The sequence below is a fragment of the Emys orbicularis genome, chromosome 1 (genome assembly GCF_028017835.1).
Source record: "Emys orbicularis isolate rEmyOrb1 chromosome 1, rEmyOrb1.hap1, whole genome shotgun sequence".
NCBI lineage: Eukaryota > Metazoa > Chordata > Testudines > Emydidae > Emys > Emys orbicularis.
The window spans coordinates 244,008,767-244,035,872 of NC_088683.1; the positions used below are offsets into that span (position 1 = coordinate 244,008,767).

The 27,106-nt window shown below is 48.5% G+C and overlaps 1 protein-coding gene across 1 annotated transcript; it reads right to left on the reverse strand.

The window, feature by feature from the left end:
- Positions 1–100: 100 nt before the first annotated feature.
- On the reverse strand, positions 101–26,545 carry PLCXD1 (phosphatidylinositol specific phospholipase C X domain containing 1). The gene is made up of 6 exons (XM_065423854.1): positions 26,434–26,545; positions 20,209–20,345; positions 17,201–17,329; positions 16,023–16,178; positions 7,003–7,186; positions 101–396 (listed from the first exon to the last, which is right to left on the reverse strand). The coding sequence occupies exons 1-6, from the start codon at positions 26,543–26,545 to the stop codon at positions 101–103; spliced, it is 1,014 nt and encodes a 337-aa protein (XP_065279926.1).
- Positions 26,546–27,106: the final 561 nt, after the last annotated feature.

Here is a 27,106-nt window from a genome sequence, read left to right on the forward strand (position 1 = left end):
GGAGGAAGAAACATCATTTATATACACATATGATGTATCTGAACCAGGAAAATTGCCTTCCCTGTGAGAGCTGATCAAAAGCTACTTAATCATACCAAGGTTATGAAGCTGAAAGTCTTGAAACATCCTTTAATTCAGTCTCATTACCATGGTAATGTAATGGAGGGATGATTTTTTTGTTAAGTTCTATCACGTCATTCACAAAATCCTGATTTCCTATGAAGTCTCCAGCAATGATGTTGATACATTCCCTCTTTGGTCCTGGATACTGTTGCTTTATCCAGAGTTTCAAGTATGGAAGGCTAGAAAGGGCCATTTTCTTCAAGGATCCAGATGGATGTGCCAGAATATACTCTAAGTCTTCAGTAAGGTTAATCCCTGCAACAAAGAAACAGTCTGAAAAAAAAGAAACATTAAATTGGTATCTGTCATTACTGAGCATTGACTCAGCCCTACATCTAGTGCAGGGGTTGGCAACGTTTGGCACGCGGCTCGCCAGGGTAAGCACCCTAGCGGGCCGGGCCAGTTTATTTACCTGCTGACGCGGCAGGTTCGGCCGATCGCGGCCCCCACTGGCCGCGGTTCGCCGTCCCGGGCCAATGGGGGCGGCGGGAAGCGGCGCGGGCGAGGGATGTGCTGGCCGCGGCTTCTCGCCGCCCCCATTGGCCCGGGACGGCGAACCGCGGCCAGTGGGGGCCGCGATCGGCCGAACCTGCTGCGTCAGCAAGTAAATAAACTGGCCCGGCCCGCTAGGGTGCTTACCCTGGCGAGCCGCGTGCCAAACGTTGCCGACCCCTGATCTAGTGTATTTTCTTGAATAATTAGCAGAGGAGCTTCCTCCAGAAAATTAGGTACCTTTCCAGTAACTGGAGTTGTCTCAACAGCTCACTTTCTCTTAGAGTTGTAAGCTATGCTATGCAGATATGGAGCAATTAAAACCAGTGAACCTAACTCAGGCCCACATGCTTCAATATATAGTCACTTAATTTACTCATCCTGTAAGAAAATATTCCCTGCTTGCTAATCTCCATCAGTCGAGGAAAATTTTCATAAAGGTGAAAGCCTGGTCTACACTGGGGGGCGGGGGGGGGGGGGGGGGATCGATCTAAGTTATGCAACTTCAGCTACGTGACTAACGTTGCTGAAGTTGACGTACTTAGATCAACTTACCGTGGTGTTTTCACCACGGTGAGTCGACTGCTGCCGCTCCCCTGTCGACTCTGTCTGCGCCTCTTGCCAAGCTGGAATACAGGAGTCGATGGGAGAGCGCTCGGGGGTCGATTTATCACGTCTAGACTAGATGCGATAAATTGACCCCTGCTGGAGATCGCTGCCCGCCAATCCAGCGGGTAGTGAAGACATACCCTAGGTCATTTAACAGTAACTGGAGTTCCCTATATAGATATAGGGCCATATTGTGCCTTGATTTGGCAATTTCTTTTTATGAACAGTATTGCATAATATCTGTGGCAAGATCCAGTCATAAGTTTCCTCATAAGCGTTGCCTCAACTTCTACAGGCTAACAAGCAATGGCTTCATTGAGGAGTCCCCTGTAAATATCAGTTGTCTAATATGGCCCATTGTTCCCCCCAGTCATCACTCACCATCCCTGCATCTCTATTTGAGGAAGAAAATGAAGGGCTGACATGCCTCCTTTTACAGCTGTATCAGTACTGAGGGTGTACAAATTGAGGCATATAACAAGGGTTAACTGTTCTTTAATGGTTAATTGTCCCCATAATATATGGCATAATGCCCAACTCTAAAGGAAAGGTATCCATTTGGAGGCAATTTCCATTAAAGTAGTACATCGCTAACGGAGGAGAAGCAGATTGATGCAGAAGGTGGGTTGAGGCTTTTAAACCCCATTAATTACATGAAATGCAAAAAGTGAGAAAAGAAAGAATGTGGAAGGCAGTAGGGAGAGGGAAAGAGGGGCAGGTATACAATAGCTCTCTCTCCCTTTTACCCCCCTCACAATGCTTTAGATACATCTTAATTTGTAGAGATCAATTGGATAGATAAAACACAGCTCTTGAGGCGGAAGCACTCCTGTGACACACCAAAGCATAAAGTCAAGCTGTAAAGCTTTCACTTTCACAATTCTTCCATCATTGTATGTTAATCACTCATTTATGCTACTCTCACTAATATCAAAGAAAGAATGTTTAAGCTTCGATATATATTCACTTAATTTACTCACTGCTACACTTACTAACATGAAAGGCCTCTTTCTTTTTGTTAGTGGTAATGCACTGGCTTGCACACACATGTGTGCGTCACTGCCTGCTATTTGAAAAATGTTAGACCTGCTGAAGTGCTTACAGGTTTCACTTTACAGTCTGAGTTAGTGGTGCTGGTGCAGTCTTGTGGGTTTGCAGCGAGAAGTGATCAGGAGTTTCAATGTCACAGGGATGACCATCATGTTTACATGTGGGTAGCCATGGACAATTACAAAGTGAAATCAACTTCTGAGGGCTAGTTTTAGATGTGAGCTGTGTCTGAGAAAAGATAGTTTACTTTATAATGGGTTTCAAAAATCAGTGAAAACCCCTCCTGTCTTTTAATATCAGTCACCCATGTTTCTGTTTTTTCCCTGCCTTAGTTTCCTTCCCAGAATTCAGGTTCATGTCACAACTTTAAGCAAATAGCTGATACGTAAAAGAGAAGCAGAGAGCTGATCCATTTTTGGAGACATCATGAGGGAAGATGAACTTCACACTGATCTAACCAGCCACGTAGAGTCACACCCATTCAGTATCATGGACATTTAAAGCAAGGTAACAGCTACTGCATACAGTGTAACAAGTAGGACATTAAGGCCCAGATTTATAAAGGGACTTAGGCACTGTGATTCTGGGCCCAGCAACATCTTTTAGGCACCTAGAAAATATCAATGGGATCCATAAAGCCTGAGTTATGCACCTGGGGTCCCAATACAATGCATTGGGAGAAATAGGCACCTTACAATGTGATCCAAAAAGCCAGCACGCTGCGCAGGGAGCCACCTAAGCGGAGATGCTGATGAAAGGGGTGTGTCCTAAGCCCCCTCGCTCTGACAGAGATTGGTCCCTCCCTGCAGCCTGGATTTCAGCCTCTCTCTGCTAGCCATCCATGAATGGGAATCCCTCTTGTGGAGCCAGGGGGGCTAGGTGTCTACATTGTTTCTGATGAGACTGAGTTAGGCATGTCCCTCTCTCCACACAGAAGAAGGGGCACCTTCTAACTTCTAGCCTAGTGGTTAGGGTACTCACCTGAGATGTGGGCGACCCAGGTTAAATTCCTCTTCTACCTACAGGGGCAAAAGAATTTGAACAAGGGCATCCCAAACCTCAGGAGAGGGCTCCAATCACTGAGCTATGGGATATTCTGATGTGGGGCTCCCTCAGTCTCTCTTGGTGAAGCTGTTCCACTGTGAATAAAGAACGAAAGTGTGATTAGCGCAGGGGAGCTTGATCCTGGGTCTCCCAGGTGGGTATCCTAAGCACCCAGCTAGAGTCATTTTCACTCTCTCTGATCTGGCCCAATGACTGTTCAGAACCCCACCCCCCATCCCCTGTTTAGAACAGTCATTGGGCCAGAGAGAGAGAGACTGGTGGTTAGGGCACCCACCCGGGAGGTGGGAGACCCAGGGTTCAATCCCCTGCTCCCATCACTCTCACTTTACCCACAGTGGAACAGCTTCAACAGGAGAGATTAAGGGCACCCTTCTTCAGAATATCCCATAGCCCAGTGGTTAGAGCTCCCTGCTGAGACATAGGATTCTAACAGAGGTCTCCTTTCTCCCCCTCTGGCAGAGATGGGGAAATTAAACCTGGGTCTCCCACATCCCAGCTGAGTGTTCTGACCACTGGGTTAAAAGTTATAAGATGCACACCACCACCACTAGCCAGATTTTAAGTGGGACCTGATCCAGTAAGCAGCCTCAGAGCACGCCTGCCAGATCAGGCCTCATATGCAAGATAAGCATCCAGATGCCTAGAGAGAGGCAGCAGGGCACATGACCAGAGGCTGAAGTTAAGGCGCCTACAAGGTTCAGCAGGAGTTTTGTGGATCACCATGGAGCCTAAAACTGGGACTTAGGCACTTAATTATCTTTGTGGATCAGGCCCAAATGCATATGTTGGCAATAAGTAGCTTGGGGTTTCTACTCCTTTCTTGTTCCTGGGTGCGTTCTTAGTTCCTGTAAGTAGTACCGGGTTTACCATGGTGCCAGGCCCAGAGTCAGAAGCGGCCCCGGCCAGCCTGATCCCCCGGACGGCTGAGCCAGCCAGGAAAGCTGCCCCCGCTCCTGCTCCACCCCCACCCCGCCTCTTCCCACCCCTGCTCCGCCCCCACTCCACCCCTCCCCTGAGCTACGCGTCCTGGGGGACTGCTGCAGGGGTCAGGCCCGCCCTGCACTCACCCGGCGACGGGAAGTGGAGCGACCCGGCCCCAGCCCGCTCCGCTCCGCCAGCTCCCAACCACGCCGCTGGTGAGTGCTGGGGAGCAGTTTCCTCCTTCCCCAAAGTCCAGGAGCCAGGGGAGCAGAGTGGAATGGGCTGGGGCTGGTCACTCCACTTCCCGCTGCCCCATGAGTGCAGGGTCGGGCCTGCCCTGCAATCACCGGGCGGCAGGAAGTGGAGCGACCCGGCCCCAACCCGTTTCGCTCCTCCAGCTCGTGCTGGGGGGCAGTTCCCCCCTTCCCCCCAAGCCTGGGGAGGAGATGGAGCGGTGGGGAAGGGGCATGGAATGGGGAAGAGAAGGGGACAGGGGAAGCGGGGGCTGGGGGAAAGAGGCAGTGGGGATGAAGGGGGTGGGGAGGAGATGGGGCAGTGGAGAAGGGACATGGGATGGGGAAGAGAAAGGGATGGGGGAAGCAGGGGGGGAAGGAAGGGGTGGGGTGGGGACGAGATGGAGCAGTGGGGAGGAGATGGAGCGGTGGGGAAGGGGCATGGGATGGGAAAGAGAAGGGGATGGGGGAAGCGGGGGCAGGGGGGAAGCTGGAGCCCAGCATGCGGTGTCCCCTTGGCAGAAGCTGGGGCTCCCCTGTTAAGCAGGCCCATCGAACCCTCACCCTGACAAGCCCCACCTCCCCTGCATCTGTACCACCTCAATGAGCCCCCCCAGACACCCTCCCCACTGAGCCCCAACCACCTGCACCTGGACCCCCACCCAAATGAACCCCACCTCCCCTGCACCTAGACCGCCCCCTGCTGAGCCCCAAACACCTTCACCTGGATCCCCTGCAGAGTCCCATTGCCCCTGCACCTGGAACCCCCCCCAATGAGCTTCTGTGCATCCAGATCTCCCACTAAGCCACCCGCACCCAGATTGCCCCACAGAGAACTCTCATACCCCCACCTGGATCCCCCCACGCTAAGTCCCTCTGTACGTGGATCCTGCTGCCGGGCTGAGCCTGCTCACCCACACCTGGTGCGTCTGGCACAGGGGGGCAGGGCCCCAGGGTGTTTCTGGGGCAGACCTGGCCCTTGCACTGTGTCAGGGTCGAGTGCAGCCTCACTGCTGAGTCCCTGTCCCGGGGTGGGGTGGGGGGAGGCTGCAGGGTAATCTCCCACCTACATGCAATCAGTGGCCTGTGCTCCCCACTGCCATGTTGGAGCCTCCACATTTATTTATTGACAAACAAAATTTCCAGAATTTTAAAATATTGTGCACAGAATTTTTAATTTTTTGGTGCACAATTCCCTCAGGAATATGGGGTGCTGTGCAGCTATGATGGTGGGATTCTGAGGAAGGTGGTGGGCAGGTCTATGGGCGGGGGCGCTGGGCGAGCGGTGTGGTGTGCAGGGTGCTGTACAGTTGTGATGGGAGGCCAGCAGGGGAGGTCTCTGGGAGGCGTGGGAGCTGGGCATAGAGATCTGTGGTGGAGGTCTCTGGGCGAGTGGGCGCTGGGCAGGGCCGGCTCTAGGATTTTTGCCGCCCAAGGCAAAAACAATTTTGGCCACCCCCCGTCTTTTAATTACCCCACCCCCGGCCCGCCTCAACTCCGCCCCTTCCCCAAATCCCCAGCCCTGCCTCCTCCCCCCAGGCTTTCAAGCCTGGGAGGGAGAGCAGCGGCGCGTGAAACGGCTGTTTCGCGCGCCGCGGCTGCTCGGGATCTCCCCCTCCCTCCCAGGTTTGAGAGCCTGGGAGGGAGGGGGAGACTCCGAGTGGCCGCGGCGCGGGCGCCGCTTCTCCCCCTCCCTCCCAGGCTCTCAAGTCTGGGAGGGAGGGGGAGCAGCGGCGCGCGAAACGGCCGCTCGGGATCTCCCCCTCCCTCCCTCCCAGGTTTGAGAGCCTGGGAGGGAGGGGGAGACTCCGAGTGGCCGCGGCGCGGGCGCCACTTCTCCCCCTCCCTCCCAGGCTCTCAAGTCTGGGAGGGAGGGGGAGCAGCGGCGCGCGAAACGGCCGCTCGGGATCTCCCCCTCCCTCCCAGGTTTGAGAGCCTGGGAGGGAGGGGGAGACTCCGAGTGGCCGCGGCGCGGGCGCCGCTTCTCCCCCTCCCTCCCAGGTTTGAGAGCCTGGGAGGGAGGGCGAGTAGCGGCGTGCGAGCGGCAGCAGCAGCGGAGGTGAGCTAGGGCGGCCGGGGCACATTTTTAGGGGCGGCATTCTGGCGCCGGCCATGCCGCCCCTAAAAATGTGCCGCCCCAAGCACCAGCTTGTTTAGCTGGTGCCTAGAGCCGGCCCTGGCGCTGGGCATAAGGGTGGGACACTGGGCAGGGGGGCGGTGTGGTGCGGGCCCGCCCTCAAGGGGAAGGGGCATGCTGGCAGCACAGGGCTGGGCAGGCCAGTGTGCGTCTGGCAGCTGCAGGTTTGTAAACAGTGCCCTCCTGCTGGGCTGCGCAGAGCGGGGCTGCTCCCGCCGCGCTGTGCCTCATTGCCCCCAGCCCACCCTTTGCTCTGGAGACTTACCATCCTGCCCCCCTGCATTTTGCCCCATGGGGGCACACAAATATGTTTGGCACCAGGCCCACAAAAAGTTAATCCGGCCCTGCCTGTAAGTGAGATGTGGTAGGTACCTGGGCGCCCATTCTTTTTCATACATTCCAGATACTGGATAAGATCTTGGGTTGCAGTCTTGTTTCCCCACCAATATGGAATTGCAGGCCATAGTTCACGGTGCTTCATTACTTCAGTCACATCCTCATAGGAGATGATAACCTGGTACCCATATGTCCACATGTTCCGTAGCGTTGGAACCACCTGAAAGGAATGACAGTTCTACTGTTAAAATTGACAGGAGCTGAATGACTAGCTCCTGAGCAACTCTAAAAAAAATCAAATGCTAAGACATGAACTTGCTCTAAAATGAAATAGATGCAGGCTCAATTCAGACAATGCTGCTAAACCTGCCAACAAAAAGGGCTGGCACCAGGTGAATTAGAAGCTGCTTCGGGCTGAGAGAGCTCTGTGATGGTAATAATAACTTGAGATCCTTGGGGAATCAGGAAGTCTCCATCTCTTTGGCAGTTCTATTTCGGGCACACATTACAAGTTCTCCTTCCTCCTCTCTAACAGGAAACCAACCACAGTTCCCCTAATGCCTTCCACAAACACACACCAGCTCTAGACAAGGGTGCTAGTAGTACTGCAAGAGTGGGGGGTAGGGTTGGCAAGCAACGAAAACATCTCCCTCCCAGAGCCCTCAAGGAAGCACCCCCTCACCAGACTGACTCTCCTGGACCTGGCAAGGGAGAACCCTAGTCACCAGCCTGACCCTCTTCTTCCCCTCTCTCACAGTCCCCATCATCCCGATCTCCAGTGCCTATGAATCGGAACCAGTTCACCTATCTTTAAGAACAAGATGATTTGCGGGATGCTTCAGGCGATAAGGGATGTAATTTGAAACCTAAAAGTCACATTTACTTAGAGATTGTTTCAATGTATTGGCCCCTCTCTCTGATAGACTAGATGTGATCCATCCATGTTCTTTAAGTAACGTTTACCTAATTTCTTAATCCCAAAGGCTATTTAGCCTGTGTCTGTTTCATGGCTCTACTGCACATGCACCTCAGACTGCTATGCTAAGAACCCTGAATGCTTAGAGAGTGTCATTCTTCTACCCTCGCCCTGATTTGCCAGTGTTTGCAACTTAATCCATTCCTGCTCTTCCCTGAAGCAACTTCAGTGTGGTGGGGCAGGTGGGCAGAGCAAGGAAAACACCTTCCTATCTCCATACTTCTCTCCCCAGCTCTCCACAAAGAAAGGGAATACCTCCCCACTGCCCCGTCATTGAAATGGGAAGCGGGAGAGAATCCATTTGGGGGGGAGAGGGGGACTAAAGAAATGTGTAATTTTAAAGCAGGTGGAGATCAAACGCCGCACCTGCTATAATTACCTTGGTCACTCATCCCAATCCTGGCACCACAGTCCAGATTTTTGAAATCTTCCTCTCCAGTAGAACTAAAAGGAGTTTTATACCATTTTACCAGAACTAAGGGCTGGCAACATGTCAGGTTCAGCAGCATAAGTGGTAGAAGCAAGAATCCGGCACTGAAAGCTACAGCACGGTATGATAGCCCCGTCACGATCTTAGTCCCTTTATTATTTTGTATCAAAAATTCCTTTTGTGGTGAGGGCAGTTTAATTCATCCCACTCTGGCTGACCATTCTGAATACAAGTAATCTATTCCATTACCTTCTCTAATATTGGTTCTGTTAATCCAGACTTTATGTCAAAGAGTGCTGTGAGGAAACAATAAAACAGTGTCACTCACGTCTTCAGTTGAGGCCTTGAATATTCAGGATCATCTAATTTCCCCCAGAACTGTTCTATTTTAACTCTGCTGCACAAACCTCTTTGAAATGGTCATCTTGGATGGTTACCGCTACATACGGTAACTTCAAAGACTTAATTCAAATAGTAAACAGGGTCATCATTAGCCTGTAGCCCTCCAGTCTCCAGAGAAGTCTGACTGTTCATGTGCCTCTTTGAAATGTTAATTGTTTAACTGCTCAAAGCTCTTGTAGCTGGTTTAAAAAAACCTTGAAAATTGTACCTCTTAGAATTTAATCATTAAATAATCTCTGATTATTAAATCAAGCCCTTTCGGGAGGGCTGGTGGGTTCAAAGCAATGGTAGTAGGAGGGCAAGCCTCTCTCACCTCTAGGTTGGCAGGTCGAATCCAGCCTAAGTTCAATAGAGAAAGTCATTACCACCTGCTGGCTGTTGTGTGAAGTCAGTAGGTGGTCCCAGTCCAGTCCCTAGTGGAGAAGCCCACATCACAAAAAGCACTAGCACTAATTAGTGCCTTGTTGGCAGTTGTAGCAGAGAGGTCCAGGATCAAAAAGACAGACAAGACTACTGTCTCATTCCCTAACTACTGTCCCTCTGGAACACAGCTGACATACATTGGTGGAGCAGTGTGAGGAAGCCTGTACTGGTGCTGCTGCCATTATATATCAATTCTATCAGAGAACTTTAGGGCCAGAGTTGTCAGGAGAGCACTAGCACTAAAAGTACACTAAAAAAACCATCTCCACAGACATTCCAAGTACTACCTTAGAAGTGCATTTAACAGCATCACTCTGACTAGGCTCGCTAGGGGAGTGAATTGTTTTGAATGCCATCAGTGGAACCAGGTGTGAATCAATCTATCAGGTGCCAATATAATTCACAGGTGCAATTACAAAGTTCACCTAATTACCAAACATCTTATGTACCCTTTACTGGACTGCAGAACAAGAGATTTTACATGGGGCCATTTTAGGCATGAAGGGAGGGGAGAGGAAAAGGAGAAGTGTATATTTTAAAATCTGTATTTATATACTATATGGCCTTGTCCACATTAGCAAACTTTTAGCCATAGCAAAATGCAGCTCTGCTAGTGGTAGCAATGGTGGAGAATTACAGGTATAACGTTTGCTAGTATAGATGCAGTCTATTTTCCATTTTGCAAAAAATTCTAGTGAACTGAAATAGGAGGAAACCAAAAAAGAGTCCTCCAGAAATTTATCTAACCTACAGAAAGTAACAGAGAATGATACACTCTTTATAGTGTTTCTAAGCCATCCTATCGAATGTAAGGGTATGTCTACACTGCCCATGTTACAGCGCGGCCGCAGCAGCACTGTGACGTGGGCAGTGTAGTCACGTTTTATCGCCAGCTCTCCCGGTGATAAAAAATAACCACCCCGAACGAGGGGCGGTAGCTTCATTGCCAGGAGCGCGGCTCCCGGCAATAAAGCGCTGTCTATACTGGCGTTTTTCAGCGCTAAAACTTTTGTCGCTCAGGGGGGTGTTTTTTCACACCCCTGAATGACTCAAGTTTTAGCGCTGAAAGTGGCAGAGTATACACAGCCTTAAGAGCTCTCTGTGCCTGCTATGAAATCTAATAGTGCCTTAAAAATTAAAAAGGTTAAATTCTATTAGGGTTTTAAATTAATATCTAGAGAATCTCATTTAATTTCTGCGGCCCTGATTGTGAGCTCCTTCCTCATGGTGGTAAATAGTTACTCATAAAAATAATCCCATTGCTTTCAATGGAATTGTAAGAGATATTGCAACCCCATGCAATATCTATGTGTGATTGTATTTTACTCCATGGGGGAGGGTTACCACAGCTCCTCCAGGAACTAAAAGCAGCAGGGGGTGATTACCCTGAGGATTGTAAACAACTCTAGAGAAGCACCACCCCAAGGAGTGTTTGCATGTGCTGGTTTAAAATGGGTTTTCCCGAGACTCAAATAAAGAAAGGGCTTTTGGTATAAAAAGCTCAGCTTGAACTGACACAGGTCACACAGGGCCTTCATTTTTATTCAGCAAACGGACAGAGCCCTCTGTCCACTGGGAGCCCCAACCCTTGTGCAAGGGTGGGAAACACTTTGGCTTACCAGGGTCCTGTAAGACTGATGGATGGTGATCTCTGATAAGCTTTTAGCACGCATACAGGAACTGTATGTTCTCTCTGTAGTGCTTTTAGCTCAAGAATAAATGTATTTTGCTTTCAAGTGGTAGCGTGGTAGCCACAAGTACTCCTTGTATTTTGCTTTGTGAAGGCTGGTTAATACTGGTATGTACTGATACAGCTAGGGCAGCAGTTCTCAACGCGCAGCCCGTGGGCCGCATGCAGCCCAACTAGCACACAGCTGAGGCCCAGCTATGTGCTAGAGGCCGCAGGGGTCTGGAGCTACTGGGACTGCCCTGCCCTGCACGGCGAGGTCCGGAGCCACCCGGCGCAGCGGGGTCCGGAGACGCTGAGGCTGTACTGCCCTGCCTTGCCCTACCCTGCCTCGCACTGCAGGGTCCAGAGCTGACCTGTCCCAGGCGGTGGAGTCCAGGGCCGCCGGGGCTGACCTGTCCCAGGCGGTGGGGTCCAGGGCCGCCAGGGTTCTGCTGCCTTGCCGCACGGCGGCGTCTGGGGCTGCCCTGCCACCCAGCCCTGCAGTGGGGTCCACTCCTGGCCCCACTCTTCGGAGGGGGCTCTGGGCAGGAACTGGGCATAGGGGTCTGGGGGGGGGGGGGGGAGAGGTGCGCAGTGGTTCTCAACCTGCAGCCCAGGTAACACGTTGTGGGCCACATATGTGGCCCACAATGATAAGTAGGTTGAGAACCACTGAGCTAGGGTGACCACCTTTTTAAAAGGCAGAAGTGGGACACATGCAGAAGCCCTGCCCCCTCAGTGGCCCCACTGCTGTCCCTCCTCTTCCCCTGAGCCCCTCTCCCCCGACCTGCTCCTCCTCTTCCCCCCAAGACCTTGCTCCCTGGCCAGACCAGAAGCCAGAGCCAGGCCATGGTAAGAGCCACCCAGGGAGCCTGGGCTTCTGAGAGGAGCCCCGGACCCTCCAGCTGCCCTGGGCAGTGGGCCTGGGGGCCTGAGAGCAGCCCCCTCCACGGCACGCCGCCCAGGGCAGAGGGAGGGTCCAGACCCCAGGATAGGGGACAGAAGCCTGAGCCCGCCCAAGCCCCGCCACCCTGGGGGAGGCGGAGGGGAAGCCAAAGCCCCACCTCCCCAGGCCAGGGGGACAAAGCCCAAAGGCTTCAGCCCCAGGCAGGGGGCCTGTAACCTGAGCCCTGCCACCCAGGCCTGAAGCCCTCGGGCTTGGGCCCCAGCAAGTCTAAGCCAGCCCTGGCAACCCCATTAAAACAGAGTCATGACCCACTTTGGGGTCCTGAACCCACAGTTTGAGAACCGCTGTTCTAGTCCTTAATCAAGTAAAACTTCTAACACTATCAGCGCCTCCACTCACAGATATTAACATATGCTTAATAACTGTACATTTCATACTTAAATATCTGAGCCATCTTATCCAGGGCTACACATTTCATACACTTTGGCTCAGGGACTACATTTTCTGAATAGTGCTGAGCACACAGATGGTGCCCAGTGAATAATACATATAATGACAATAATTGTCGACTTTATGGACTCTGTAGATACAATTTCTGTTCTTTGTTCTGGTATTGGCCTGGATACAGCTGAAACCCTAAGAATTTGAGGCATAAACACATCTGATACTTATATGATACTTTCCGATTCCTTCCTTTTCTCAAACTCAGAACAAAATATGACAACAAAATGGTTGTCAGTTAAAATGTAAAATTGCACAGCAGCCAGGGCCGGTGCAAGGATATTTTGCGCCCTAGGCGAAACTTCCTCCTTGCGCCCCTCTTCTCCCCCTCCCCCCGGAGCATCGCTTATTATAAACTTTCAAAAATGAATACTGCATAATGTGGCATTGTTCATTAGAATTAATACAAGGGGGTCAAAGGAGATGATCACAACGGTCCCTTCTGGCCCAGGGGAACCTATGAGCAAGGAGGAGGCTGAGAATGCCCCCAGCTCGCAGGGTCTCTAAACGTTCCCAGGCTCTGAGTACTTCGCCCTCCGGGGGGAACCCAGGAGCCAGGAGGGCAGAGCCAGGCTCTCCCAGGGAGCAGGTGAGGATCTCCATGGAGATCAGGGCCGGCTCCCTGCATTGGCACAGTGCCACCGGGGCGGGGGGGGGGGGTCGGTGTTTGGAAGTGGCACCTGCGCCAGCCCTTTCCCCTCCATCGTGCTGCGGGGTTTAGTTTCACTTTCCCTCGCCCCAGGAGGCGCGGCGCGTTGGAGGGCAAAGCTCACCTGAGCTCAGGACCACGTCCTGCCTCCCCCAACAGCTCCGTCCCTCAGCCGCGCTAGTTGCCGCGCCCGGCCGGCTGTCTGCTCCTTGCTCCGCCGCAGGCTCCCACTGACCGTCCTGCGCGGCACCCGTCGCTGCGGGGGCGGGTTTGTTATGGAAGCCTCACTCCCCGCCCTGCCCCACTCAGCTGACTCCCGTGACGTCAGACACCGCTTTTTGGCACCCCCAAATCTTGGCGCCCTAGGCGGCCGCCTAGTTGGCCTAGTGGTTACACCAGCCCTGATAGCAGCCATTGCTCTCCAGCCCAGCATGTGGCAGAACCTGACACCCCTTGGGAGTTAAATGATCTCCATTCATCTGATTCTCATTCTCCATCCTTCCTGATCTCTATGCTGCTTTTCATGCTGTCAACTATGACATCCGTCCCAACTTCCTGGGACTGATTGCTGGAGTCTCAGAGAACTGGCCACCTTGGTTTTGTTCCCATCTATCAGAGTCCTCTTTTTTTTGCAGCATGCAGCATAGTGAGAGGCTGGTCTGCTGGATAGGGAGCTAGCCCTGAGGGACCTGGGATCTACTCCCCCGCCCACCATGGACTTCCTGTCTGACCTCAGGCCAGTACCGTACGGACAGAATTTCAAAACCTTTTAGGGACCCAAAGATGCAGCTTGGCATCTAGTGGGGTTTACAAAGCACCAAACTTCTAGGCACTTTTGAAAATCCCACTAGGTGACTAAATACCTTTGAAAATCTGGCCTTTGGTCTGTGTGTGCCTCATGGCCCCATCTGTACAATGGGGATAACTGCACTGCTCTACCTCACAGAGGGGCTGTGAGGAGAAATAGTTTAGACCTTGTGAGGCACTCAGACACTACAGTGACGGGACCACATAAGTACCACAGGTAAAGTGGGAACCTCTCTATATCACTGCTAGCCCTTCCCTTGGTTTTGGCCCCTTCTTTTCACCTATGCCCCCAAATCTCCCCCTTGGCTCAGAGGGCTTGGCTGTATTTTTTCTGAGTCCCCTATGTTCTCTCTAAAACAACACACACACACACTCCTGTTTTACAGGCTAGACTTCCAGATACTTAATTTAATCACCAGCCCTTTCTTATCTTAATCACCCTGCCTCTGTTTGTAAACAAAATACTGACTCCCTGCCCCAGGGACACCTCTCCTCCACAGAACTTACATTTCACACTATGCTGTGCTGTACTTAAGAGCTCCACCTAGAAGCTCCCACACCTTCTGTACGAAACTCGGGGGTGCTCCCACCCCCCTCTGCCGCCCTCAAATGGTGCCCCTGGTGTGAGCATGCTTACCAGATGGAGCCCTGGATTGTGGATCATCCTGGGGTTTAGGCAGGAGACAGGCATCCGGACACCTGGCATGTGCATTGCAGCCCCATGCCCACAGGCAGAAACAGGTGCCATGGGAATTTTTGCAGAGGAAATGTAGGTGTGGAGTGAGAGTTGAGTTAAGGCACCTATTGGGTTAGATTGGGCCTGAGTGGGAGCTTTGTAGATCCCACTGGATCCTAAATCTGGGACTTAAGCTCCTAAATCTGGGGGTTAGGTGCCTGAGTACTTTTGTGGATCTGGGCCTAAGTGACTTGCCTAAGGTCACACAGGAAATCTGTAGCTTAGCAAGAAATTGAACCCAGGTCTCCCAAGCCTCCAGACTATCCTAAACCTACCGCTAATTCTTGCCTCAGTTTCCCCTTCTTGGGCTTTTCAGTAACTGTCCCCCCAGCTCTCATGCAAGTCAAATAAACACCCCTTCTTGGGTTCTGGTTTATTAAGACAGCACATTTAAATGTCAAATTAAATCAAAACAAGTCTTTCCCCAACTCTGTAGTTTCTTCAGTGCCTTGCTGGACTCAACAGTATTTCCCCCCAAACCCAGGTCCTGCTACCCAGCATCAGGGCCGGCTCTGGCTTTTTGGCCGCCCCAAGCAAAAACAAAAACAAAAAACGGGGCGGCCAGAACGGCAAAGGAAAAAAAAAAAAAACAAAAACCTGTGGCGCGGCCGGAGCCAGGGTGCAGGGGGACTCCCTGCGCTGCAGATGTGCCCCGGCTAGCGGGGAGGAGAGGCAGGGAGGGGGAGAGAGAGAAGGGGGGCAGCCAGGGCTTCAGCGGGGCACTGCCGGGGCCACCTGCCGCCTGCTGGGAGGGCTCCGTGCTGCTCCGGTCGGCTGGGAAGGAAGGACGCGGACTGCTCTGCCGGGCTTGCTGCCGGGCTTGCTGTCCTCCGCGCTGCCGCCCCCTACAGGGCGGCCAGAGCGGAACAACAACAAAACAAAACAAAAAAAGAAAAGAAAAAGCGGCCATGCCGCCCTAGGATTGGGTGGAATGCCGCCTCCTACAAGCTGCCGCCCCAAGCACCAGCTTGCTTTGCTGGTGCCTGGAGCTGGCCCTGCCCAGCATATCCTCAAAAGCCTCTTCCGCTTAAGGCTTCTACCCTCATGCCAGGTAGCTTCAGTCAGGTCTTTCCATCTGGATGATATGGAAAGGCCCTTCCCAGTCCTCTCTGGCCATGGGTCAGGAGCCTCCCTTGTATCAAGGCTGAAAGCCACAGCTCTCTCTCAGCTTGCCCTTCAACTCTGGGCTTCTTTAGAGTATTCCCCTGGTCTTCCCCTCTCTGACAGAGCAGGCTCATTCTTATAGGAAGCCCTGCTCCTGGGATACCATCATGTGATGCCTGGTCACCTGACCCAATCACAAGCCCAAGTCCAAACCCATTACTTGGGATTGGATGACACAGCACAGATGGAGTTGAGTCAGTTCCCTTAGAGGGCCACTCCACGCTATGACATCACTTATGTGATAACTCTCTAATAACTGACTCCCACTTATGTTGTTTATAATAGAACAGGTGCGTGTTTCCATAGTTTTAAAGAACATAATGATAACGTAAAGCATATAGCAAATCAAAGAACTACTGTATCATTCTAAAAGAAATTATGTCTGCACTTACATCTTTTGGACACAGTTTAGAATGAAAAATCTTTTTTATGCAGGAGATAAGATGATGATGAAGTTCCTTGGTCAATCCAACAAAATTCCTGCAGGCAAGGATAACGACCTCCTGAGGATGGGCCTGCAACCACTTTAAAATTTCCCACAGAATATCCTACAAAAGTAAAGTCAAATCAACTTAGAAAAGCCTGTCTGATGGTAAGGGAGAATTAAATAAATCATAAACTAATGATTTCTGATAGGCCAGACCCTCAGCTGGTGCAAATCAGCATAGCTTTATCATGAATGACAATATGGGACATTCTGCAGGAAGTTTCATAGTGGCTGGAAAGCCATCCTTTGGATTTTAATTCAGTGGAGCTATGCTGATTTCACCACCTGTGGCTCTCCACCTTATATACCAATGTATATAAGGTATATAGTGGCTTTGCATCTTCAGTGTCTTTCATCCGAGGATCTCAAAGGTGGAAAGTAGAATCCCCATTTTTCTGGACTAGTTCAAGGTCAAAGAGTGAGTCAGTGGTAAAATCAGGGATAGAACCCAGGTCTCCTGACTCCCATGGTCTTGACAGGCCTTTATTATCCCATTAGTTGCTGACACTTACATCTCATTGAAGCCATATGCAACTAACAGCATGGCCAGGCCCTATGCATGCCAGTATCAACATGTGACATTTTAAGACCAAAAGACTGAGTCATGATCTTTTCATTAAATACATTTTCCTTGAAAAATATTGTACCTGTATTACACTTTAAGTCCCATCTTATTTTTCTGTCACTTATTCCTCAAAGCGGTCACTTTGTGCCCACATCACAGAATGATGGGCTGGCTCAAGATGAGATACTGGGACCATCACAAAACACACCCTGGAAAACGGCAATCATTTGTTTGCAGAGAACAGTGGAAGAGAATTCCAACTCACAGGTGGCTGCATGGAGGTTAAGCCTCGTTGACAACTGTAGAAATTAATTTCAGTTCCGACAATCAACCCTGCAGTATATTTAATTCCTTATTTTGAAGTTCCCATGTTACTGAAGAAAGAATAACCTGTTCAGAAAATCTTGGGGTCAGTGTTCCCCACCCAAAGCAGTTCTTACTCAGAAGTAGTTGTTGGTTCTTTTAAAAAAAAATTAAGCAGCACTCCTTCCTGAATGCTCCAGATTTAAGAACAGTACCTCTACTACAGCCGTTGTGTATATCATGTGCACAAAGTACAAATTCACAGAAGAGTCATTAGGCTTGTGAGCAATCCTAAAATCCAAATATCTAATCCCGGCATCCAGTTGTTCTGACACATTTAGTACCTGAATGGTTAAAAACAACAAAAGAATCCTAAATTTTTGCAAGGGACATGTGTTCCTTTATTTTAAGAAATCTAAAGAAGCTTATAAAATTGTCCAGTCTTATTTATCATATTTTTAGGATTACCAAATCTATTACATCTTTCACCTCTAAAATGATGCTGAAAGGTTTGTGTGTGGTGCTGACAGTTTGCTCTGAAGTTACAGAAACATCTGACATGAAGGGTTTTTATTTCCTTATGAAGTGGACACTAAACACAGATTAGTTTAAGATCTTTTAAAAAGGACTTTAAATTGTCTACATAATAAAAGCTTAGGAGCCAACCCAAGTTCAACCCCTACACATGAGCAGTTCTGATTCATACTGAGTTCTGAGTTCAATAATACGCCTATTGAAGTCATCTGGACTGCTTGTATGAGAAAAGGTTGCAGGATCAGCAACTTAAAATGTCTGCATTCATTTTCCTCAGATCAAAGACTTTACAGAGATTTTCTTTAGGGAGCTCCCTGATCGTGTTCCCTCAACAGAAATAATAATCCCATGGATATTGGATTTTTATTTTATGTATTTATTTATAATATTAAAGTCTTTAAGAAGGCTGAATCGGTTTCTGAATTCCTACAAACGGAGGCCTCATCTACTCTTTCCCATAGCCTTGTTCTAATCACTCTGCTAGGACAGTTGGTGAATGTGGCTTTCTGGGGCGAAAGGCCTAAAAAAACACATATATTTTGATCTAGACCAGGGATTGGCATGGGCTGAGGGATCTGCTGGCCACCGCTTCCCGCAGCCCCCATTGGCCTGGAACAGCGAACCGCGGTCAGTGGGAGCTGAAAGTGGCCGAACCTGTGGACGCTGCAGGTAAACAAACCTGCCCGGCCCGCCAGCAGAGGTGCCAAAGGTTGCCGATCCCTGATCTAGATAGAGGCCTTACCTATAATAAAAGTTGTACCTATCTAAGGCCTTGGCTACACTTGGGGATTCACAGCGCTGCCGTGGCGCGCCGCCAGCGCTGCAAGAGCTCTCTCGCAGCGCTGTAAGTACTCCACCTCTCTGAGGGGAGTAGCTTGCAGCGCTGCGAGGGAGCGTGCAGCGCTGCAGGCGCTGATTACACTGGCGCTTTACAGCGCTGCACTCGCTGCGCTCGGGGGGGGGGGGGCGTTTTCACACCCCTGAGCACAGCAAGTTGCAGCGCTGTACAGCGCCAATGTAGCCAAGGCCTAACTAAGCAGTCATGGGATAAGAGGGAAGGTCTTCTCATGGATCAGTAAATGGTAAAAAGGCAGAAAACAAAGGCTAGGAATACATGGGTCATTTTTCAGAACAGGGAGATGTAAATAGTGGTGTCCCGCAGGGGTCTGTGCTGGGACCAGTGCTATTCAACATATTCCTAAATGATCTTGAAAAACAGGTAAACAGGGAGGTGGCAAAATTTGAAGACGGTACAAAATTATTCAAGATAGTTAAGTCCAGATCGGACTGCAAAGAGTTACAAAGGGATCTCACAAAACTCGGTGACTGGGCAATAAAATGGCAGATGAAATTCAATGTTGATCAATGCAAAGTAATGTACATTGGAAAACATAATCCCAACTATACAACATAATGGGGCCTAAATTAGCTGTTCCCTCTCAAGAAAGAGATCTTGGAGTCATTGTGGATAGTTCTCTGAAAACATCTGCCCAATGTGCAGCCCCAGTCAAAAAGCTAACGGAATATTAGGAACCATTAGAAAAGGGATAGCTAATAAAACAGAAAATATCATAATGCCACTATATAAATCCCTTGTATGCCCACACCTTGAATACTGCATGCAATTCTGGTTGCCCCATCTCAAAAAAGATATTAAAATTGGAAAAGGTACAGAGAAGGGCAACAAAAATGGTTAGGGGTGTGGAACAGCTTCCATATGAGGAGAGATTGAAAAGACTGGGACTATTCAGCTTGGAAAAGAGACAACTAAGAGGGAATATGATATAAGTCTATAAAATTATTACTGGTGTGGAGAAAGTGAATAAGGAAGTGTTATTTACTCCTTCACATAATGCAAGAACCAGGAGTTACATGGTGAAATTAATAGGCAGCAGGTTTAAAACAAACAAAAGGAAGTACTTCTTCACCCAACATACAGTCAACCTGTGGAACTCATTGCCAGGGGATGTTGTGAAAAGTATAACTGGGTCCAAAAAAGAATTAGATAAATTCATGGAGGATAGGCCCATCAGTGGCTATTAGTCAAGACTGTCAGAACCTGTGGACCTCAGTGCTAGGGGATGTTGTGCAGGCCAAAACTATAACGTGGTTCTAAAAAGAACTAGATAAGTTCCTGGAGGATAAGTCTATCAATAGCTATTAGGCAAGATGGTCAGGGATGCAACCATATGCTCTGATTGGCAGAAGCTGTGATTGGATTACAGGGATGGATCATTTGGTGATTGCCTGGTCTGTTCATTCCTTCTGAAGCACCTGGCATTGGCCACTGTTGGAAGATAGGATACTGGGCTAGATGGGCCATTGTTCTGACACAGTATGGTCATTCTTACATTCTTAACTAATTGAGATTAAAAAGCAGTATGTGGGGGTTTTTAGTTAACAGTGTCCCTTTAACTATTGTCTTTATTTATGAATCCTCTATCCCTAAAATATCAGCCTCTCCCACCAAAAATATCTTCCCCATAAACAGAAACTTGGTACGTACACCATGTTTTTGTCTTACTTCTCTACCTATGGTATTTAGAATTTGCCCAAAAATGTTATTCACATATCTAGGCACCAATGTATTCCTTAATTTAATTGAAAAAAGTATGAACATTCAATACTATGTAACAAACTTCAAACAAGACAATTAATTCAAGTTTGAGAATGTTAGATAATTGGTTACCTGTGTTATAGACCACTTCATAATAATAGGATGTATGATCCAGGGCATACATTTATCTATCACCTGCAACAGCTTTGATTCATTGACACTTATATCAGAGTTTTTATCCAAACAGTAAGTCATAGTGTCATGGCTCCCTGTAGAATAAAAACAAAGGTTACGTTTATTTCAATCATTTGTTAGTACCTCAAATACGATTTTCCTTTGTATTACACAATAGAAAATAATATCACTTATGCACACCTAACCTTCTAATTCCCAACCTACCCCCAAAACATAAGTGTATATTGGCAAAAGACATATGTCTTCACTGCAAAACAGATGTGTTTTTACACCAAGATAGCTAATTTGAGATCACTATCTCAATGTACAATCCTAATGGAGAAAAGGCACTGTCATTTTTGTCTTGAAGTAGCTAGTCCAGGCAAACCCTATTACCAAAATATAGTTAAATCGGTGCAACTCCTAGTGTGGACTTAGTCATGCGGTGTTAGTACAAGTTCATAGATTTCAAGGCCAGAAGGGACCATTGTGATCATCTAGTCTGATCCCCTGTCTAACACAGGCCATCGAATTTCCCTAAAATAATTCCTAGAGCAGATCTTTTAGAAAAACATCCTATCCTGATTTAAAAATTGTCAGTGATGTAGAATCCAATACCACCCTGGGTAAATTTTTCCAATGGTGAATGACTCTCTCAGTTAAAATTTTATGCCTTATTTCCAGTCTGCAGGGCCGGCTCTAAGCACCAGCAAAGCAAGCAGGTGCTTGGGGCGGCAAATTTGCAGGGGCGCAAGAATCCAGCATGAGAGCTGAGAACCAACAGGGAGCCCTGGGAGCTGTAGTTCCTTGGTTAGCTCCCTGCCTATAGAGCCAGCCCTGGAGCAGGGAAAGAACTACATTTCCCAGCATTCCCTTGGCCGCAATTAACAGGAAAGGGAGGGGGAAGGAGTGTAGAACTGAAACCTCATGCTACAGCTTGCTGTAAATGGTAGGAACAGAGCCAGCTCTAGGTTTTTTGCCGCCCCCCACCTCAGCCCTGGGCTCCCCCCGCACCCCTGTGTTGCCCCAGCCCTGGACTCTCCCCCGCCCACACCCCCTGCTGCCGCAGCTCTGGCCCCCACCTGCACCCCCCTGCTGCCCCAGCCCTGGGTTCTCCCTCCACCCGCATCTCCTGCCACTCCAGCTCTGGCCCCCACCCGCACCCCCTGCCGCCCCAGCCCTGGGCTCTTCTCCCCCCCCCCCCCGCACCTCCTGCCGCCCCAGCCCTGGGCTCTTCCCCACCACCCCCGCACCTCCTGCCACCCCAGCCCTGGGCTCTTCCCCTCACCCCCCACCCGCATCTCCTGCCACCCCAGCCCTGGGCTCTTCTCCCCCCCCTGCACCCACACCCCCTGCCGCCCCAGCTCTGGCCCCCACCTGCACCTCCTGCCGCCCCAGCCCTGGGCTCTCCCCCCACCCGCATCTCCTGCCACCCCAGTCCTGGGCTCTTCTCCCCCCCCCGTACGCGCACTCCCTGCTGCCCCAGCTCTGGCCCCCACCTGCACCTCCTGCCGCCCCAGCCTGAGCTCTTCCCCCCCCGCACCCGCACCTCCTGCCGCCCCAGCCCTGGGCTCTCCCCCAAAGAAAGAATTGGGTGGACTAAATGGACATTGCACCTCTCTATCTGAAGCCTAGCAAGGCAGGTACATGGATCCCACTAGAATTTAAAATGAAAAGTAAGGGAGGGGAGGCTCTACTAGACTGGGCAGTTTTAGATACAGTACCAGGCATGTAGGAGGATTTACACTTCTGAGCCATGGAAGCAGAAATTGACTTTTCTTTTCCAGATTTAGCTAATATTCAGAAAGGGAATCCAGCACCTGCCTTCCAGATTTGAACACCCTCAAAATTCAGGAGTGCTCAAGCTCAATTCGGGCAGCTGTTACTTCATTTCTCCCAAATCAAATATACTGATCCACTGTAACTTGCTGTAGGAAAAAGTAGAATAAATTGAGCAAGAAATGCTTCCCAGTGGTTATTAGGACTGGAATTGCTATTTTCAACAGCCATTGCTTTTATTATTGTTATTATTTTTATTTTTAAGTTTTAGTTTTATTTGTTTAAAAGGAAGACCGTGATATTGCATTGGCAAATTCCCCATAGAAACAAAGAATGGAACAAAAGAATAATAAAGGCACCTCAACTTTTCCTCATTTATGTAGGACAGTCTTATAATATGCATGCAGATAGCCTTCAATCACACAAGCTGAAAATTGTTCCACTTTACTGCAGTTCTGTAACCATATGGGAACCAATCCTGTCTGTGTTCTGTGCACATCCAAAATTCCTGCTGAATGACCCGCCCTGGGAGCGAGTTACCAGTGACCCAGGGCTGGGGCGGCAGGAGGGTGCGGGGAGGGGGGCAGCCAAAATTTTTTTTGCTTGGGGCAGCAAAAAACCTAGAGCCGGCCCTGCCAGTCTGAGTTTGTCTAGCTTCAACTTCCAGCCAATGGACTGTATTATACCTTTTTCTGCTCCATTGAAGAGCCCATTATTAAGTATTTATTCCCCATGTAGATACTTACGGACTGTAATCAAGTCACCCCTTAACCTTCTTACACCATCACTGGCAAACCAGCATCAATACAAAATATACTGAAATTTCTTCACCTACCATGAAGTATAACCACCTCTCTGGTAAAAAGTTGCAATTCTTAAACTGTTGTGTAATGTTGCTGAGTACAGTTAATGGCATCAGTGAAGCGTACTATATCCAAATGAAATTTAGAACGACTGTATTGCCAACTCATCATGAGTCTCATGATATTTGATGTTTTTCTTAAAGTTTCAGCTCCTGGAGTTCCATGATTATTTGAGAATTTTAACTTTTGTTTACAAAAAAAATGTTTAGCCATCATGGTCATGGAAAAAACTTGAAAAATGTGACCCTTAAAGCTCAAAAACCGAAAGGCTAATAAAAATATCCCAATTTTATTATTTTGTAAATCTCATGATTTGGGGGCCTGATTCATGATTTTTAAATGCTGGGGATTGGCAATACTGGGAGAATGTGTCAAGGTTACAGGGCTAGCTGAACCTGTCCCCCCTTAATGGTCTCTGTGAGAGCAGCCCTTCAGGAGTCTGGCTTTATGCGTTTACCTCTCTTGAGGTGGAATTCCACCATTCTTCCAGTCTTACTGAGCTCTGGGATATAGCACCCTGTATATCAGCGTTGCTTTCCCAGAAAGTCTGAGTGGGTTCGTCAGATGCAATTTCAGCATCTGTGACCAATGCCATGCAGAGGCGTAGCGAGCGCCCTCCGTACCCTCCGACCGGAGGGGGCCCCGCAAGGAAGGGGGCCCCTAAAAGTGGCAAAATAAATACCGCATTCCAGTTTCTGCATTGTAAGGGGCCCCGCCCGGACATATCTTTGGAGGGGGCCACCGTTCGGAGGGGGCCACGTTCTTTGTTGCTACGACCCTGGTGCCATGCAGTGATCAGACAGCTTTTTTAAAACCAATGTATTGTTTATTTTAACAGTGGGAACAAAAGATTTAAAGAAAAGGGATTTGAAAACAGACTACAGCATGTCTATCTTACCTAATGGCTGTCCATCCCCAAGGGTAACCTAGGCAGGGTATCGTGTGGCTCAGACACCCCCAGCAGGGTATCGTGTGGCTCAGTCTGGTTCTCCCAAACAACTTCCCTCTTCTCAAAAGACAGAGAGCATTCTTTTTAAACCTGCCACAATTCTTTTGAGCTCCTGTGTTCACAGGCCTTTTCCTGTCTTGCCTCAAGCCAGTTTTGTAGGTTAGCTGGAGAGGAGGCAAAATCTTCAAAGCTAATAGCTCTGGCATTGTCCCATAAAAGCCTGCCAGTGTTTGCTGAGAGGCAGCTTGTCTTGAGTCTTTCTTTGCCTTCCTGCATATTTTTTCAAACTATTGCCTGTTGGGCTAAACCAATATAGTGATATAAAATACATCCTAATAAGGGAAGCAGTGTGGCCTAGTGGATAGAGCACTGTACTGGGACTCCGGAAAGCTGGATTCTATTCCCAGCTCTGCCACTGGCCTGCTGGGTGAGTTTGGGCAAGTCATCTCACCTGCCTCAGTTTCTCCATCTGTAAAATGGGGATGATACTGACCTCCTTTGAAATCTACTGAAAAGTGTTATATAATAGCTACTTATTATTACTAGAACAAACTAATAAATTAAAGAGTAATAAGTCACCAGGACCAGGTGGTATTCACCCAAGAGTTCTGAAGGAATTCAAATATGAAATTGCAGAACTACTAACTGTGGTGTGTAACCTATCACTTAAATCAGCTTCAGATGACTGGAGGATAGCTAATGTGACACCAATTTTTAAAAAAGTCTACAGAGGCAATCCCAGCAATTACAGGCCAGTAAGCCTAACTTCAGTACAAGGCAAATTGGTTGAAACTATAAAAAAGAAAAGAATTATCAGACACTTAGATGAACACAATATATTGGGGAAGAGTCAACATGGCTTTTGTAAAGGGAAATCATGCTTCACCAATCTACTAGAATTCTTTGAGGGGGTCAACAAACATGTGGACAAGTGTGATCCAATGGATATAGTGCATTTGGACTTAGAATCATAGAATCATAGAACCATCAGGTTAGAAGGGACTGCAATGGTCATCTAGTCTAACCGCCGCCAAGATGCAGGATTTGTTGTGTCCAAGACCATCCAGCCTCCTTTTGAAAACCTCCTGTGAAGGAGCTTTCACAACCTCCCTAGGCAGTCTGTTCCATTGTCCTACTGTTCTTACAGTTAGGAAGTTTTTCCTGAGATTTAATCTAAATCTGCTATGCTGTAGTTTGAACTCCTTGCCTCTTGTCCTGCCCTTTGTGGATCTGTATTGGCACAAGTGCTGCTCAACAAATTCATAAAGGGATGAGGTGGCAAGTTGTAGATGCTACAAACTACTCAAGATAGTTAAGTCCAAAGCAGACTGCAAAGATCAAAGGGATCTCACAAAACTGGGTGACTGGGCAATAAAATGGCAGATGAAATTAAATATTGATAAATGCAAAGTAATGTATACTGGAAAACATAATCCCAGCTATACATACAAAATGATGGGTTCTAAATTAATTGTTCCCACTCAAAAAAGATCTTGGAGTCATCGTGAATAGTTCTCTGAAAACATCCCCTCAATGTGCAGTGGCAGTAAAAAAAGCTTAAGAAAGGGATAGATAATAAGACAGAAAATATCATAATGCTACTGTATAAATCCATCATACACCCACACCTTGAATACTTTGTGCAGTTCTGGTCTTCCCATCTCAAAAAAGAGATTAGAATTGGAAAAGATACAGAAAAGGGCAACAAAATGATGAGGGATCTGGAACAGCTTCCATATGAGGAGAGATTAAAAAGACTGGGACTATTCAGCTTGGAAAAGAGGCGACTAAGAGGGGATATGATAGAGATCTATAAAATCATGAATGGTATGGAGAAAGTGAATAAGGAAATATTATTTACTCCTTCACATAATACAAGAACCAGGGGTCACCCAATGAAATTAATAGGCAGCAGGTGTAAAACAAACTAAAGGAAGTACTTCTTCATACAACATACAGTCAACCTGTGGAACTCATTGCCAGGGGATGTTGTGAAAAGTATAACGTTCAAAAAAGAATTAGATAAATTCATGGAGGATAGGTCCATCAGTAGCTATTAGTCAGAACTGTCAGGGATGCAATCCCATGCCCTGGGTGTCCCTATGCCTCTGACTGCCAGAGGCTGGGCCTGGACAACCGGGGATGGATCACTTGATGATTGCCTGTTCTGTTTATTCCTTTTGAAGCCTCTGCCATTGGCCACTGTCAGAAGACACCATACTGGGCTAGATGGACCATTGGTCTGACCCAATCTGGCCATTCTTACGTAATCAGACTAATAAATCTGTCCCAGAGAGTAATCCCTCCCACTGTAATTCACCAGCACAGCAGGACTACCTTGGTGACTCTTATAAAAAGAGTCGTGCAATTATTAATAATCATAAGTTATCAGGATCTTGGTTTACATCTGATCCAACAGATAGCACATTTAGTTACTCCCACTCAATCTATTTAGACTATTAGCTCCTCAGAAAATAAATGGTATTTTCTTCTATCACACAAGCGCTGACCACTCTGTTGGTACTCCAAGGATCTGATGCTTAAATGTTTTGACAACAAGATCAGTATCTAGAGGAGAAAGTTAATATTTACCTGGAAGGGATAAGTAATGGAGAGGAACATCCCAGAGATTTTCTGGCAGCTGTGACATCCAATCACCATTTTCATGGCACAGATGAATGGACCTTTTCGAAGTGGCTTCCATTAGTTGCAACAGTGTGTTCTCACAGGATGTTCTGAAAAGAGTTGAAGTATTTTGTACATTATAAATAGTTTGAGTGATCCGTGCTCCTATTGTATAACTTACATTTGGTCTGCTTGATGAGCTGCAGTCCTAGGGCCTGATGTCAAGCACACTGAAGTCAGTGGAGAGGCTCTCATTAACTTCAGTGAGCTTTGGCTGAGACCCCTATACTCTGGAAAAGGAGCCAATTTACTATTAAACTGGAGGAGGTGTCTTAATGGTCTCTAAAGTTTAAGTTTGGCATCGTTATCCTCCTTGGAACCACATGTTCATAACCCAGCAGGGTCACCTCAGTCTTTCCTTCTGAGGTAAATAATCTAAGCACCATGCAACTTACTGTGTGTGGCCTTTCAGGCAAGGGCACAGGCTTGATATGCTAATTAAAGATCCCACTGCACTATCCCTAGTCACATTTCTTTCCCCTTCACTATTGTTCTGTACATCAGTCAGCTGGTCCCCTCTTCTCCCAGCGTACCTGCATTTCAGTGGTGCTGTGTGTACTGTATATTGAACAGAGTTGCT